This window comes from Knufia obscura, assembly GCF_036327395.1.
Source record: "Knufia obscura strain CCFEE 5817 isolate CBS 148926 chromosome Unknown scaffold_17, whole genome shotgun sequence".
NCBI lineage: Eukaryota > Fungi > Ascomycota > Eurotiomycetes > Chaetothyriales > Trichomeriaceae > Knufia > Knufia obscura.
This window is the reverse complement of record NW_027042703.1, coordinates 44,395-59,972: the sequence shown is the minus strand read 5'-3', so window position 1 is coordinate 59,972 and position 15,578 is coordinate 44,395. Positions and strand designations below refer to the sequence as shown.

The following is a 15,578-nucleotide window of genomic DNA, read 5'->3' as shown; positions in this document are numbered from 1 at the left end:
ATTGTCGAAGCTACAGCTTCCAACCCTCATCCTCAACTTCTCAAGCACAGATCGAGTGTTCCTCTATCTACCACAATCATGACTTTCAGGAACTCACTCGAGAAGGACGTCTACGTTAAGACCGAGGAAGCCAATCACTACGAGACCGCAGCTCAGATCATCGAGATCGACACCTTCCGCGTCTGCGGTCTGAGCACTGAAGATGCCGACTTCTTCTACAGGAACTATCCTGAAGCCAGTCGCAAGAAGGTCTTCCGGAAGGTATGGGAGTAATCACCGGTAGCAAGCCTGTTAAAACTGATGAATATCAGGTCGACATTAGACTCATTCCCATGCTGGCGGCTCTCTACCTCATCTGCCATATTGACCGTGCCAATATCGGCAATGCAAAGATAGAAGGAATGATCGACGACCTGAACATGACGGGTGTGCAATACAACATCGTGCTCTCGATCTGTAAGTCGATCCGTACCAGGTTCATGCTCGACAGCTTCTGACACAGTGTCTTAGTCTTCATTCCTTACGTCCTGTTTGAGATACCCAGCAACATCATCCTGAAATGGTTCAAGCGACCATCATACTATCTTGGCATCCTTGTCGTCAGCTGGGGTACCGTCATGACCTGCACCGGCCTAGTGAGAAACTTTGGCGGCTTGATGGGGACAAGAATCCTGCTTGGTATCTTCGAGTCAGTCTCACAAATGCCCTTTTGACTAACCCGACTGACATATTTATAATAGGGCTGGATTCTTCCCTGGTGCCATTTATCTCTGCTCTTACTGGTACATGCCCAAGTACTTAGCGACAAGAATCTCCTACTTCTACTGCGCCAGTGCCCTGTCTGGCGCTTTCTCCGGTTTGCTGGCTGCTGGTATCGCCCAGATGGATGGTGTTGGTGGGTATGAAGGGTGGCGATGGATTTTCCTCCTAGAAGGTATCGCGACTGTGATACTCGGTATCTCATGCTTCTTCCTGTTGATCGACACGCCTGCTCTTTCGACTCGCTGGCTCACACCAGAAGAGATCCGATACCTGGAGATTTCCATGTTCATCAAGCAAGGCGGAACATTCCAGCAAGAGTCCGGCAACAAGATGCGTGATGTCAAAAAGGTGCTATCGAACTGGAGGGTATACGTCCAGGCGTACTTCTTGTGTTGCCAGTCGGCCCTGTCTTATGGTAGGTCACCAGTCTATCGTACCAGATCGCACATAACTGACATTCACAGGTATCAAATTCACGCTTCCAACCATCACAAAGGCAATGGGCTTCAGCTCAACCACCGCCCAGCTCACCTCTGCTCCTCCCTACGTCGCCGCCGCCATCTCAGCCATCTGCTTTGCACGACTCACGGACAGATTCTTCTGGCGAATGCCATTCGTCATAATTCCCATGTGCATCGTCACGATCGCCTACTCGGTGCTCATCTCTCTCAACGGGCAACTCGCTGACAAGAGAGCGGTCGCATACTTCTCTGTTGTTCTCGCTGTGGTCGGTATTTATCCGATTCAGGCAGCTGCAGCATCATGGAACGCAAACAACCTCGCACCGTCAGGACGGAGAGCTATCGGCATCGCCCTCAATAACTGTGTTGGCAACATCGGTGGTATTGTGGGTAGTTTCATGTTTCTTGAGAGTGAGAAGCCCAAGTATCCTACTGGATTTGGTCTCAGTTTGGCATTCGGTGCCAGTGGTGTCGTCGTTGCCGTTCTGCTTGAATGGAGCTACAAGCATGCAAATGCGAGAAAGGCTTTGGTCATGGAGGAAGCGAAGACGAAGTACACGGAGGAGGAACTGTTTGACATGGGAGACAAATCGCCATTGTTCAAGCATGTCTTGTGAGCATCACGCCGACAGGAGTTCCGGCTGGGGCAGGGCATGAGTGGGTCAGTACACAGCACGACGCGAAAGAGATGGGATCCTTGGTAATATAAATAGTCAACAACCGAGCTACGAACGATCATTTTGCTTTCGATAGAGAATACCGTGTATCCTGTCAGACCGTGTGCATGTTCACTCTCATACCGCTGACTCCGCCAGGAACTTGCTCAGTTGCGCTATATTTGCCAGGTGCTTCGTGGCTTACAGCTTAGGCCCGGCACGTGGATCTGCCCTGGGCTTGTGTCCTTGCATCGTTAATCGATCACCTGCCATTATTAGACTTGTGCTCAGGCCAGGCCAACGACCCCTTGAAGCGCGAAATAGTTGCCCCTCCAAGGCCGCGAAGTTGCAACTGCAATTGTAATGCCGCCGCTTCAAAAATCGCGAGCCTCCAAGGCAATATCACAGTCATCGAGGAGCAGCCATCGATTTGTCTATCCTAAGTACAAAAACAGAAAACTCGAGAACAACGAGGAGTACTCCTTCTAGTGATGCACTATGTGTCAGAGCTCTAGCCTGGATGCGTTAGAACCACATAGATTGAAACCGCTTGAATGTCGCAAAGCAATCAGCTATTCTCACAGACCGGCCTCAATCTTCACTAATGGTTCAATCATCAAATCAATAGCTTTCTTCTCCCCAACAGATGGTTCCAAGTATGGCCTTCTCGGCTTCAGCTCCTCCAATGCACCCTCAATACCTGCTGCCTTCGCTGTATTGAGTGCAGCCGCATACTTGACCGTAGCAATACCAGCTTTGCATGCCTGCTCTGCAAGAGCTGCCGTCTGGTGTAGCTGCATCGCCTCCTGGTACTTCTCCTCCTTCCACAGATCATACATCTTCACAATGGTCTTGGGAAACACATTCGCAAAGCCAGCGATTGTCCCAGCAGAGCCTGACGCCAAACCACCGAGCAAGAAGTCCGACTGTCCGCCAAAGGTCGCGAACCGTTGCGGGCCGAGTTCAGCCGTCAGACGCACGATCTTGGCGACTGCACCGCAAGTGAGCTTTACGCCAACGATGTTGTCGTGCGCTCTCGCTAGGCGGACAATAGTGGCCGAGTCCAGGTCGATACCATTGGTGACCATTGGGAGATTGTAGATGACGATAGGAAGCGAGCTTTTGCTGGCAACCTCATGAAAGAAGTTGTCGATGACGGCTGGTGTCGTCTGCTTGCCGAAGTAGGATGGTGGAAGGAGCAAGACGTAGTCGGCGCCTGCATCGGCTGCGTCTCTGATATAGTTCAAGACTTGCTTCGTGGAGTGGCCGCTGACACCTGCCATGATTGGGAACGACGGACCACATGCCTGGCGTGCGATCTCTATCAACCTCTTCCGTTCATCTCGTGTCAGCAAGAATGTCTCGGCATTTGTACCAAGGACGACAAGTCCAGCGAGTCCGCTTTTTGACAGATAGCTGTAGTACTTTGCCTGAGAGTCTTCGCTCAGCTCGTCGGTGTTGTGGTCGAAGAAGGTGATAGTCGGAGCCCACACGCCGCTAGGTGGGATGTTGTACGAAGTTGAACGTTCGGACGAGGTTTCAGAAATTGCATCGGCTGGAGAGACCGTGGATATAGCAGGCGTCTTCAACAGCTCAAGGGGATCGGTAGCCTTTGAATGGTGATCAAGCAGAATCGGTGCTCCTATTGGCAAACTGTTGTCCTCCATGTTGGTAAGCTGAGGTCTTTCTTCGGTGAGTGTTGCCATGTTGATTCTATCTAGGCCTCTGATGGTAAGTCGTAGGAAAGTAGGCTGGGAATACTGTCAGGGCAATAATGCGCCTGGCAGTACCCTTCGTACGCATATGGTCCATCATATCCTTCTGGGGACCTCCATCCAGGCCGATAGTCGCATCCGTCGGCAAAGGTCCCACGGGGACCCCATAGTAGATCCTCACTTCGAAAGTGGAAGCACTGTGCATGTGCTGGCGTGGGTCCCAAGATGCAACGGAAAAGCGGACAGATGCCGCGTGGTTTATCCGTTAAGCACCCCTTGGTTCGGGAATGGTACGCATGGCACGACGAAAGTGCCGACGGGTTGATGAGCCAACATAATCGGGCTGGTGTATTTCATGCCGATGAGTGAATCCGCGAATCATGATTGTGGCAATTGGTATAGATGGGCGTTGGAATGTTAGATGGTACAGTAGATGTGATGTTAAGCCGTGGAGTGACGGCTCGGCTAAATTGCCTTGGTCTGGTGGGTGCCGATATGCAGGCATGCTACAGCCTAAAACAGCTACTGCCAGGCGAGCCGGGTCAACTCTAGGCAGTGCAGGTCGCGGATTATAGGCACAAGGCCTCCGAAACACCCCCTGAATTTGCGCTAGATCACCATTACCATCTGCATCAGAAGCGGAACACTGCAAGACACTCTTCAATGCACATCATTACAGTATACGGTGGAAAGTCAAGACTGTAAGATTGCAAACCTAGTTCTATGCATACGTGGCCAAAGGCCATGGTGAGTCTATGTAGACTTCCTGTGCATAATAGTCGCAGCCGCTTGATGATTTGGAAAGATGAGCGTATCCGCAATCACAACGTTCTCTCTCCTTCCTGCAGCAAACACTATCGTCTCAGCAATATCGTCGGGTGTCAGTGGTTCGCAGCCCCTGTTACGCGTGTCAGCAAGCCCCTGATTCCTTGCCTGCCAAGTGGACGAGTACTCACGCATAGACAGCATCAGCCTTGCTCTTATTACCGCCGAACCTAACGAGCGAGAATTCCGTCTCGACCTGGCCGGGGTCGATTGCAATAACTCGGATCCTCTTTGCAATCAGTTCCTTGCGCAAGCTCTCCGTGAAAGACCGGACGGCGGCCTTGGTCGCGCAGTAGATGCTACCACCAATGTATGGTTCACGGCCCGCGATCGATCCGATGTTGATGATGTCGCCTGAGCCATCGCCGTTGTTACGCTTCAGCATGCTGGGCAGTATCGCTTGCGTCATGTTGATCAGTCCTGTTACATTGGTCGCGAACATGACGTCCACGTCTTCCTCTGCAATCTCGGGCGCTTTGGCTACGCCTTTGACGAGACCACTGTGTTTATTGGGCTCGTTAGCTGTTTGTACCTTGTGGTAATTCCTCGGATGATTGGTTGAATGTCTTCCGCCCATGCCGAGCGGGATCTCAGCTGATCGGTGAACAGAAAAAGACTCACGCATTGTTAACCAGTACATCGACCTCCTTGAACTCGTCAGGTAGTTGACCAACGAAATTCCGTACCTCATCCGCCTTGCTGACGTCGAGTTGAACCGGCAGTACCCTGACACCGTCACCGACCTCCTTGTTGATTTCCGAAGCGACCTGCTTGAGGCTGTCGATGCGGCGCGCCGTTAAGACCAGTTTCAGGTTCTTGGGGCATGAGCGTGCGAACTCAAAGGCTGTCGACCTCCCAATGCCTGATGAGGCACCGGTTATGAGGACTGTCTTGCCTTCGAACCGCTTGGACATTGCTGATGCTAGGACGCGGAGCTGAAGTGGATTATCACTGAGGTAGTTGAGGTTGATGGCGGTTGGGTCTGAATAAAGGAGGTCTCGGGCGTATGCAGCAACATCAGAAGAACATTCGATATATAGAGCGGAAACCTTGGTCATCATGGCTCATGTAGAGCCTTGCTCCATTGTGAACGATCCGTGGGACTGCTCCGCTATCTCTTTTCCGTCGGAGTAACGACCGGTGGTGCAGTATTCCGACAGGTGCGGATGTAGGTGTAATACAAATGGCGCCTCTCGATGCTTGATATACTTGGGAAGCGGAAGCCTTGTGGATCTTCACTGATATCTGTTTTACCCCTGTGACTGACCCGTTAAGATACCTACGCTGCCACGAGTATAAGACCTCTCGACGCTATTGGGAAGGGCACCACACGTACCCAAAGATCGGGTGTTTCAGATTGGCCCTGTCAAGCGCACTGTGCTTAGTCTTGCGACTGGTGACCTGGCAGTCACTCAGAGCCTGAAAGAGTCGTCATTCAGGAACGCATCGAGATTGCCAGGCGCAGACGATACCATCGATGCAAACTCACCCCAACCGGAGTAGTCAGGAAGCGCGAAACCTAGCATACCATTGAGGTCAATTGCAGCCTCTCCCGGTGGACCTATGTAATTGGATGCGGCACTTGGAATGCCGTTCATTGGCATAGATGTGGTGTGGCAACCATTTACTTGTAATTCGCCGTCCATCCCCGAGTCTCCCGTCGTTGATTGGTGCATGCGCTTCGTCTGGCGCAGGGCTTCGACGCGTAACTCCTCTAAAACGAGACAATAGCGATCGGATAGCGACTCTTTCCCAGCTATGCTTGAGATGTGGGACTGGCATCGGGTGGCGGCCGAAAAATAGTTGCTATAGAGCTCTGGTGGCGATGATCGTCTCTGAATCACGTAGATGTAAAGTACGATAGTTGCGGTGAAGCCGAAGTATGCCGTAATCTGTAGCCAGTCAGCCTTTTATCAATGGAAATGGTCCTTCCGACACAGACCCAGAACGCAGGGAACATTTGACGGTTTTCTGTCATGTCATCAATGGTATTGACCGTGTTCATTGCAGCCATCAGGCATTGCTGGACACTTTCCTCGGCTTGTGGATTCTCATTACTTGCGCTGCTACCGCGCTGTGAAAGCCGTATAAAATTACTCAGTATGAACGGCCGATAAGTGAGGATGACAGCATGCCAGTAGGTGAGGTTGAGGACATTGCGTTGTCGCTGGAAGATGGGAATGAGAAGTGAAGTGCTGAAAGAGTCGGCATCCAAGAACCGGGCCAACTCAGCTCGCCAGATACTCAGGTCCTTCGATATCCCTTCGGTCAGAGCCACTCTGTGACTGGTTGAGATAGGTCTAATGGAATAGAGATCGCGTAATATTCTGCCTATTATACGAGCAAGTCTGCTTTCTTAGTCATTGGTCGCGATTTGAGGGATTCATCTTACCTCATATGTGCAAGTGGAGCAAGCATGATTGATAGACCCCTGCCAGGAGTAGACGTACTCGTAAGGTCTGTCCCCAATTCATGATCTTCAACGCATGCCGGAAGTTCTGTGTCGATATCGTCGTCGTGGAACGAGCGAGGTCGCCCTAAGGCGACGCTGAGATACACATCCAGAGTGTATGCACACCAAAAGGTCCGGCGGCGGCATTCGTTCTCAACCCGGCTCAACCCGCTTGTTGCATCGGGGCGCCTGTTCCTGTTGAGGCCAATAGCCAAGGCCAAATGCGAGACGGTGCCGAACAGATTCCAACAATGGTTGATGCGAGACTGGGTAAGAAGGTAATAGCATTGCGTCAAACGTGCTTGGACACTGGTCAAACGTATTGAGCCCCGCTCCTTTGTGAGTTGATGCTCGGCTGCTAGAAAGTATCGGGCACTGTTCATTATTCATCTTAGCAAGCTTATTCAATCTTTCTAGCGACTTACTAACCTCAGGTCTGGCGGACCCGGCCTATCATTCTCCGGCATATACACTCTTCCGTGGGCAAATACCATAAAAAGTAAAGCGACCTTAGCTGGAGCACTATGTGTGTTGCGCATAATACCAAGAGTGTCATAAAACTCAATGAACCATTCTTGAAGCGTAGGACGATGAAGGAAACGGTACGTTGGCATTGCGAAATCGAAGTATCTGTCTAGCAAACGTTGAGCGGCATCCTTGGGAAGCATCATGCAAAATGACGGCTCAAACTCAGGAGGTTGCAAAGGGGCGTCACCAAAAGTAAAGATGCTGCTAGGTTGAGAAAACGAGATGGCCTGATGTAAGCGCTTCTGAACCCTGAGCAGAAAAGAGACTCCTGATGCAGGCCCAATATAGTGTCCTTGTAAGTCGGTCTGTGACGGTTCTGGAGAATTTCGTGATGATCCTGCCATGTACGCTGAGGCTGAGGGCGCCAGAAAATCTGATGGAAGATCATGGCTCTGTGACCCTGTAGTATACTGTGGTGCCTGCGTATTTGGCATCGCCGAGTAGTGCTGCCCTGTGATCGAAGGACTTTCACTGGAAGTCATCAAAACCTCTGCCGGTATCGAGTTACCTCCAATTTCAACATCAGGAGCTGGCAGGATGACAGGCATCCGGCCTCTTGCATAGGCAGAATCAAATGTGCATTCGGTCTTTGCCCTGGAGCAGAACTCACATGGCTGGGTGCCATTGCATTTGATCTTCCTCCTGTATGAAGTGCCGCTCGTCAGTACATCGAACCATATACAATGTCGGTGCTTAAGATGTCATTACTTTTTGCAACAATCGCACGCTCGAGTGACTCTCGTTCTTTGGCTGTTTCTTTTCCGCTTTTTGGCGACTTGGCTGCTATTGTCGTCCTTAGACAATGGGGACAGCTGACGGCCCGGCGTTATTGGTTCCGCCATCTGCCACTCGACTAGGGAAGCTGATGTGCGTATGGAAAGCAAGATCGGAAAAGTGAGTTTGGGAGACTGGAACGAGGAAGCAGCATAGTGATCGGAGAAGTATCATAGACGGAAAAGCATGCATTTTGCGGAGAGAAGTTCTTGGCTTTGCGTGGATTTATTGGGGGCCCGGCCAGCACTCCGACTGAGTCCGAGGCATCATGGCCTCGGGGTACCACCCGCTACTTCGAGACAGTTATTACAATAGCCGGAGATGTCCGAACCCGTAGTTGGCTGAAAAGCTTGGGCCTGGCAGGTGCTGCCACCCCTCCGCCTGGAGTATCAAGGTGGCCGCATATACGCATAAGTCATTACGACTGGCGTACCCCCCAGAGATATAATAGAAGTCTAATAGACGTCCCGTAGATTCGCGATCTCCCCTTAATCTGCCGATTAATGTTTCTCTATTGATAGCTCTTTACGGGGTACTGGCGTGCCCCCGAAACTGAGCGGCCAGCTTGGATCTCCGGGTGGAGCCACCCAAAGTGCTTTGTCCTGTGAAATGCTATTCAACAATGTCATGTCCAACAATAGCTTGTACTGTTACACAGTATCTATCGCGCCGCCGTTCCGCCATTCAAATACCCGAGAGGCGAGCCCAATGCCCTATCTGAAAGGGAGAAGACCCTACGATGATTGTTCTCGTGCTGCACAAGGCTTACTCACACCCAATAATTGAGGGCTTGGTAGCCCGGAGTTGCGCGTCGCCGTCACGCGCCGCTGGCTCGGCGATCTTGAGTCCCCAGGAATGACGCTCCACTAAGGGCGACCTTTTTGCAATGATGTTCTTCTTTTGTGGAAGCCTTGTTCAAGATTCGATTGCCGTGCTCTCAGAATGCTCTTCGCAAATGTGAAGAGCACGTTCTTGTCCGTTTCTAAACATACTGACAGTTGCCTCACCTGTCTCTCATTTCTTCCTCAGAACGAAATCCTCCGGTTCAAGGCTCAACATCCGACGCAGGTTCCGCCTATAGTTGACGAGCACATGTTCCTCAACCCAATTCCCGTGCGGAGCGTGCAACACGATTGTGTGCTGTTGACCTCGACCATCTTTTCGGCGAAACACCAAGAAAACACCATCATTCTTCAAGTCGAAGCTGAATGGTGGCGAGCACATAGCATCCACGAAATGATTCAACTTCACCCGCTTGCGCGCCTGCTCCGAGCGTCGGCCCGGGATAATTACCTTCCAGACATCATAGTGGTCCTCATCTGTGAATGCCCACTGTTGTCGCGGCTGTTGCTTTTCGTCCCTTGACAGACTGATCAGTCCTTTGCGCATATCGCGTGCTCTACCCCCTTCACCACCGACCAAACGGACTCCGGAAGGTCGAACCTTCGAAGCCGGTCTGTGAGCCAGCGGACTTCCAGCAGCATCGTCGTAACGCGAGCTCGCAGGCTCTGCTGGGGTACGAGGCTTGGCTGTCACCTGCTTCGGGGGTGGAGTTTTGACCTCCTTCGCGGAGGACCAGCGTCTCTGTGAAGGTGATCCTTTTTCGGCGGTTCTAGAAATCTGCACAGATGACTTCGGATCTGGGACTAGGTTCTCCTTGTCTTCTTCTGGTTCTCCAAAGAGGTCTGCGTCAGTTGAGTGTTCTTTCACCTCATCCTCATATCCTTCGCACACTTTGTGCTCCGCAGGTTCGTGTTCGGCTGAGTTCTCCATGAAGTCAAGCTCACTTGTAGTTTTCTCGAATTTATCATCGCCGTCACTATCCCCGATGTGCTCCAGGGCGATCTCTGCAGTCTGTGAAGCAGCTAGACGCTGAAGAAACTCTCGAGTGGCTCGAGTGGCGCAGTTGTCGACCTTAGAGTGTTCAAGGTAAGCAGTCAACCCGTTCAATGCCTGAATGGCCGTATCGGACCGCGCGAGATCTGTTGCGCCCCAAATCCTTGCTTCCAACTCGTCGTCGTATATCTTCTCCAGGTCATCGAATCTGTTCAGCATGCCGTGCAGACCGCAATCTGCCTGGGTACATTGGTTGAGAAAGTACCCGGCCGTCTTGTCTCGGTATAGGCTGACAACATCTAAGAAGACACTTGCTATTTCCACAAGCTGAAGCAGAGCATCAACTTTGAAGGGCCGAAATTTGTACTGCTCTTCCGGGTACTGCTTTATGTGACGAAGAAAGTTGTCGACCGCATATTTCTGGTCAATATGTACCTTCATCGCGACCAGAGACCAGACGATGCCATCCTTCTGTAAAAGCATTGGTGGTTTAGCTTCCACTTCCTCCCAGAAACGGCTAGCGTCAGCAGCATCTCCTCGACGTCCTTTGACCTCTCCTTTGTTGAACACTGGGTCGAATGCTTCACGAAACTCTTCGCAGCAGTACTTTACGAGAGCTTCCGCTTCTTGCTCCAGATGGACGACGTGTTCAATTGTCAGCATCTTGTTCTCCGAGAAAAGGTTGGCGTCGATATTCAACAGAGAGACAATGATATGATGGTATATAGGATCGAAGATGATTTGGTGAATACAGTATTCTATACTGATTCGGGCATTCTCGGCAGGACTGTCCAGCTGGCTATACCATCCATGCAGGTGCTCTGCAGCTTTCATCATGAAGTCGTGGTCCAAGAGTCTCTTCTTGAGTACTGCCTTTGTACCGTCGAGCATCTCGTTGATCAGATTTCTGAGAGACTTCATTCTCTTGTTGATGGACTGGTGCAAGAGAGCTTCGACAAGCAGGTCGCTATCCGGTAGTACAGACACAGTATTGGCATCAGTGCCATACTGGTCGAATATAGAAGCCATTTTTGGGCTATCGACAAGATGGGTTCGGCTACGCGGTAGCGTCGATACTTCGTTCGCACCCTTGACTCTCGAATTATGTTTTTTAGTCAGTCCGAATTTGCAGAAGTCGCTTCGATAATGTGAAAGAAGTGGACTAGTCTTCGAGAGTTGGAAGACTTCGAAAAGAAGGACTGGAAAAGTGGGATAACGTCAGAGATGGTGAGTCTTGTTTGTACGGTTGCATTATGGTGTCTCAAAGTTGTGCTTCGCCCCAAGCTTGCATGTACGATTCACTACAGTGCAAGCCGCAAGTGCCTTCAAGGTAAGTTAGCTGACGTCTCAAGTCGACATACAACACAGCCGCCATGTCTGTGCTCAACCAACAGTGATACGTCCCTGCAAGTGCAAGCTAGTGGCACCAGTCTATCATTCGGGTGGGCGCCGCCATCGTGGCAGCGGCCCACTTACCTGCAAATGCTCCGTGAGGATGCCATGAGCACAGTGTGTTGGTACAAATGGCAGAACAGCCTCGTATTTTGAGGCTTTGGGCAGGTGTTGTAGACCATTGAGCTACAAGTGTGCCCACACTTGTAGAGCGAGACTGCTTGAGGTTGGTACACGTTTGACATGAGGAGATTAGAACTTGATCTGGGAGCTCTGTAATAGCAATGTACTAATGTGGATACTGTGGAGGCTTGCGATGGGACAAACAGTTGTAACAGTGGTTGTCGGTTGTGACAATTCGCATCTGGAAGGCAACATGATTGCATGACTCTCCCGTGACGTCCAAGCCCACTGTGTTGCCATGTGTCATTTGGATGTTGGAACCGCAGCTCCAATGCGCTGAGCGGCCAATTCTTGGTGAGCTTGACATGAAGTAAAAGACATCGCAGTCAACACTTCGCACCACAGGCATGACGCTTGCCCTGGTATGTCTTGCCTTCTAGCCGGATCCGCTCGGTGTCCATCCCGAATGTATCTCTCAAGTCTTTCCTATAACGATATAGATCACCCGCTCGTATCCAGTCAAAAGAATGCGGTGCGTGACATTGGAAGATATCGTCTCCGCCTCTGCCATTACCTCGTTCCCATATGAAAACGGAACCTTGCGCTTTCTTGAGATGACAATTGAGAGGAGGTGATTCGATAGCTTGCTGAAACAGGCGCCAGGAAACTCTGCTCACAAGGCGGTCTTCCTTGGTCAAAGGGAATATCACTCGCCAGACTTCATGATAGAATGTAGGATTGCTGACTATCCACGTTCGTTGGTAGATATTTGTGGCTGCTGTGTGTTTTGGTTGTCGAATGTGCCTATCAGCGTTCCCATAACCGCGACTGTGGTATTTGGACAGGATCCTAGCGCGAGGAGTGATCGAAGCACCTTCTTGTTGGTTTCGATGGCTGCCAATGTTGGTGGCGATGTTGAATGAAACGTCTTTGCGAGCAGGGGGCAAAGGCTCGACGGCAGTTCGTGCTTGCGAAACCGCTTTGACTCTGGCTTCGGAAGCCGATGGGTGACAATAAGAGTCAGATAGGTGGCTTCCACTAACGACTGCCTTGCAATGCTCTGTAGCGACCTTCGTGCTGCATGTTTCGGATGCATCATTCGTTTGTGATGAGACTGACAGCTTGTTCTGAGCCTTGGCCTTCTGGCCGTAGATTGATGTTGTGTGCGACGTAGTTCGAAGAAACTGGAAAAGCTCACGAAGCACATTACCAGCGTGCACCAAGCCATGTGGGTTGCAGCGGAGGAGATGAATTTGATGCTTTCCATTTGTTTGAGGCCACTTCACTTCGTTGTTGATGCTGATGCTGTGTAACGCACAAGCCGCTTCGGCATACCTGACCATGGCATCCCATAGCTGTGAGCTGCTAACAGCCTTCTGCGAGCCGTACAAGAATCGAGATGCAACGGTGGCAGTGAGTTTTGCAAAGTTGAATTCTCTCGTTTCGAAGATCCGGGGGCCACCAGGGGCCATTCCTTCTAGAAATCCGTGGAGGCCACAGTATCCAACATCGCAGTCGCCCCGACGGCCACAGACCTTCCCTCCAGAAAGCACATCAGAGCACTCCTTCAAATGTCTGAATAGAGTAATATGTTCTGTCAGCGTAATCAGGCGTGTCGGCTCGAATCTGTCCATTTCGCTGTTGTTGTCGGCAAGGTGCTCGGTGAGAGCGGCAAAGGTATCGTATTGGTCTTCGACACAACATGATGATTGTAGAATGTCGACAGCAATGGAAAGCAACTTGTCCTTCTCCAAGAGCTCGTGCTTGTCAATCTTCTGAACAGCAGACCAGAAACCGCCTTCACTCCGGTGTAGGTCACAGACCGAGCCTGTATCGATGCCCACGTCGCTCCGCCGAAGAGCCTCCATAAGATATAGCTTCATCATGTCGCCTAAAGCACCGATCTCTTGTATGAAGTGATCCTTACGGCAACAGCATATACGAGTCGCATCCACAACAGACAGAGTCTTGCGCAGATGGTTGATTTCCTGTTGTAGACATCGCAGAACAACGAACGACTTCATCGGTATTGCCATTGCATTATGCAGAGATCTGGCGAAATGTGGCAGACGTTTGCTGGTCTTCGTAGCTGACTTGTCGAGCCACTCGAATTGCGACAGAACTGCATTCTTGACGTTGTCCTCGGAGGCGTAGAGATCTCTCAGTCGACCTTTGACAGTCTCGAGCTGTCGATTGATAAGCTTTCTCGCAGAGAGCAGAGCGTGGAAACCCGAAGGGTGCTTCTCGTGGTTGCGAGGCAGCACATACTTCGGCATTGATTTGACCATAGTCGCGTGCGAGGCTGCTTTGTAGTGCTCGTACTCGTTGGCTCAAGGACTTCAGCCAAAGAGTGATGGATTCTTAGCTGTGAGACGTTGAAGGTATTATTGTGATTTTAGACATGCTAGATCGACCGAGGACACCAGCTCGCAATACCGTTGACAGCCTTCAAGTGTCGTGCTTGTGTTTGCCAATAGACCGGACAAACATTGCAGCCCGCACGGCATTGGGTGGTGAAAACATAATCATCGCCCGGACGATGTCAAACTGGAAAGTATCATCCGGATGCATGATGGAATTGCGTGGATCCGATGGCTGGTTGATTGATAATTTAGACAAAGCAATAAGTTCAACCAGTCGCTGCCACTGTTCTTTCGGGGTTGTGTGAACGTCATTGATTGTGTATAGCAAACATGCTTGCATTGGCGGATAGTCGAGACAGTAGATGAACCATTCTCTCTGTTCATGCGTTGTGCTTTGTTCAGAAAGAATTTGAGACAGGAAGTGCCGCACAGCTTCCGAACAATGACAAGGATGAGATATGATGGATATGTTTGTAGTAGGCGAAGATTGCCTAGACATTTTATTGGTGTTGACCGGTGCATCCATGGCTCACAGCTGGTGGTGCTCGTCAAAGGTGGTTAAGAAGGCTTCCTACCCTGTCGGTCAATTGAGCTCAGGTCAGCTTGCTCCTAAGGCGACAAAGAAATTCTTAGCAGCTGACACAAGGCAATATTCGTCCAAGTCAGCAACTCAATGGCAAGATACTTTTCGCCTGAACGAGTTAAGATGCCCGTAGCTATAGTCGACATGGGAATGTCCCAGCGTGACGCATGCTAAGCGGAAGAGATTGGAGCCGGAGTGTGGTCGAGATTTGTGTATTGTTCGTTCGATAGCGTGTTGCTATGGATGACAGGTGATGTTCATCGCATTGGATGCCCTCGCCCATGTAAGGTGGCACTGCAAAGGTTAGTTCAACATCTGCACTAGCTCACAGTCGTGGCTCTGAAGGTGCTTCCTTTTGTACCAACTGATAGCATTGTGTGACCTTCAAACCCTCAATGCTGACCAGAACACATTGGTCTAGTAATGTCATGCTCTCGCCACAATTAAGGACTGGGTGAACGATCGATGAACATGTTAGCTTGCAAGGTGATCGGCACAATCATTAAGACAAGCGCTGCTTCGACCTGTAGGCTCTGAGCAATGGAGGTGAGAGCAGCATCTCTCGACGGGTCCCAGCTCCATTGTATCTGTCGTTACCTTGTGTACCTCCTGTCTGCTACGATAGCCGCAGCATTTCTCGGTTTTCCTTTCGTTCAACAGGAAAGCATCAAGTCTGGGCATGAAGCCATGATGGGCGGAACAGTTTGGGGTGAAGAAAAGAGGTTTAGGAACCTCTAATGAGGAACGAAACAATGGGGGTGCTCCTACTGGCCCCAGCCACCCATGAGCTCCTGTCGCGCGGCCATCTCCGAAATTGCTCCAGCAGTACCGGTAGACGCGCTAGAAGCTAATTAAGCAACACGCGTCTGGAGCGCGTTCTTCGAGGCATAAGAATTCAAACTCAGATGTCTTAAGGACATCAATCAGTCACAGTACTTCGTAGGGCTGAAATTGCTATTGTCACATTTGCTATTCCTTCAGCATCCGCAGGCTCGATTTAATCAGTGAGCAACAGTGATTAGCCTTGCTAAGTGAGCTAAATCCATCTCCATCTACGGGCTTATTCGACGCCATCCAATCGAGTTATCACGGAGCTCGATCACCCCCT

At 50.8% G+C, this 15,578-nt stretch overlaps 6 protein-coding genes across 6 annotated transcripts; 1 reads left to right on the top strand and 5 right to left on the bottom strand.

Annotated features, from left to right (window-relative positions):
• Nucleotides 1–78: 78 nt before the first annotated feature.
• PMZ80_010318 (uncharacterized protein) lies at nucleotides 79–1,840 on the top strand (the record flags this gene model as incomplete). The annotated part of the gene is made up of 5 exons (XM_064878708.1): nucleotides 79–261; nucleotides 312–456; nucleotides 511–688; nucleotides 741–1,177; nucleotides 1,227–1,840. The coding sequence occupies 5 exons, from the start codon at nucleotides 79–81 to the stop codon at nucleotides 1,838–1,840; spliced, it is 1,557 nt and encodes a 518-aa protein (XP_064725402.1).
• Nucleotides 1,841–2,457: 617 nt separating this feature from the next.
• Nucleotides 2,458–3,585, bottom strand: PMZ80_010317 (uncharacterized protein; the record flags this gene model as incomplete). The annotated part of the gene is made up of 1 exon (XM_064878707.1): nucleotides 2,458–3,585. The coding sequence occupies one exon, from the start codon at nucleotides 3,583–3,585 to the stop codon at nucleotides 2,458–2,460; it is 1,128 nt and encodes a 375-aa protein (XP_064725401.1).
• A 762-nt stretch (nucleotides 3,586–4,347) lies between these two features.
• On the bottom strand, nucleotides 4,348–5,477 carry PMZ80_010316 (uncharacterized protein; the record flags this gene model as incomplete). Its single annotated transcript, XM_064878706.1, has 3 exons — nucleotides 4,348–4,492; nucleotides 4,551–4,919; nucleotides 5,041–5,477. The coding sequence occupies 3 exons, from the start codon at nucleotides 5,475–5,477 to the stop codon at nucleotides 4,348–4,350; spliced, it is 951 nt and encodes a 316-aa protein (XP_064725400.1).
• Nucleotides 5,478–6,259: 782 nt separating this feature from the next.
• Nucleotides 6,260–6,816, bottom strand: PMZ80_010315 (uncharacterized protein; the record flags this gene model as incomplete). Its single annotated transcript, XM_064878705.1, has 2 exons — nucleotides 6,260–6,698; nucleotides 6,812–6,816. The coding sequence occupies 2 exons, from the start codon at nucleotides 6,814–6,816 to the stop codon at nucleotides 6,260–6,262; spliced, it is 444 nt and encodes a 147-aa protein (XP_064725399.1).
• A 2,371-nt stretch (nucleotides 6,817–9,187) lies between these two features.
• PMZ80_010314 (uncharacterized protein) lies at nucleotides 9,188–11,038 on the bottom strand (the record flags this gene model as incomplete). The annotated part of the gene is made up of 1 exon (XM_064878704.1): nucleotides 9,188–11,038. One exon carries the CDS (start codon nucleotides 11,036–11,038, stop codon nucleotides 9,188–9,190), a length of 1,851 nt encoding a protein of 616 aa, XP_064725398.1.
• An 872-nt stretch (nucleotides 11,039–11,910) lies between these two features.
• Nucleotides 11,911–13,812, bottom strand: PMZ80_010313 (uncharacterized protein; the record flags this gene model as incomplete). The annotated part of the gene is made up of 1 exon (XM_064878703.1): nucleotides 11,911–13,812. The coding sequence occupies one exon, from the start codon at nucleotides 13,810–13,812 to the stop codon at nucleotides 11,911–11,913; it is 1,902 nt and encodes a 633-aa protein (XP_064725397.1).
• Nucleotides 13,813–15,578: the final 1,766 nt, after the last annotated feature.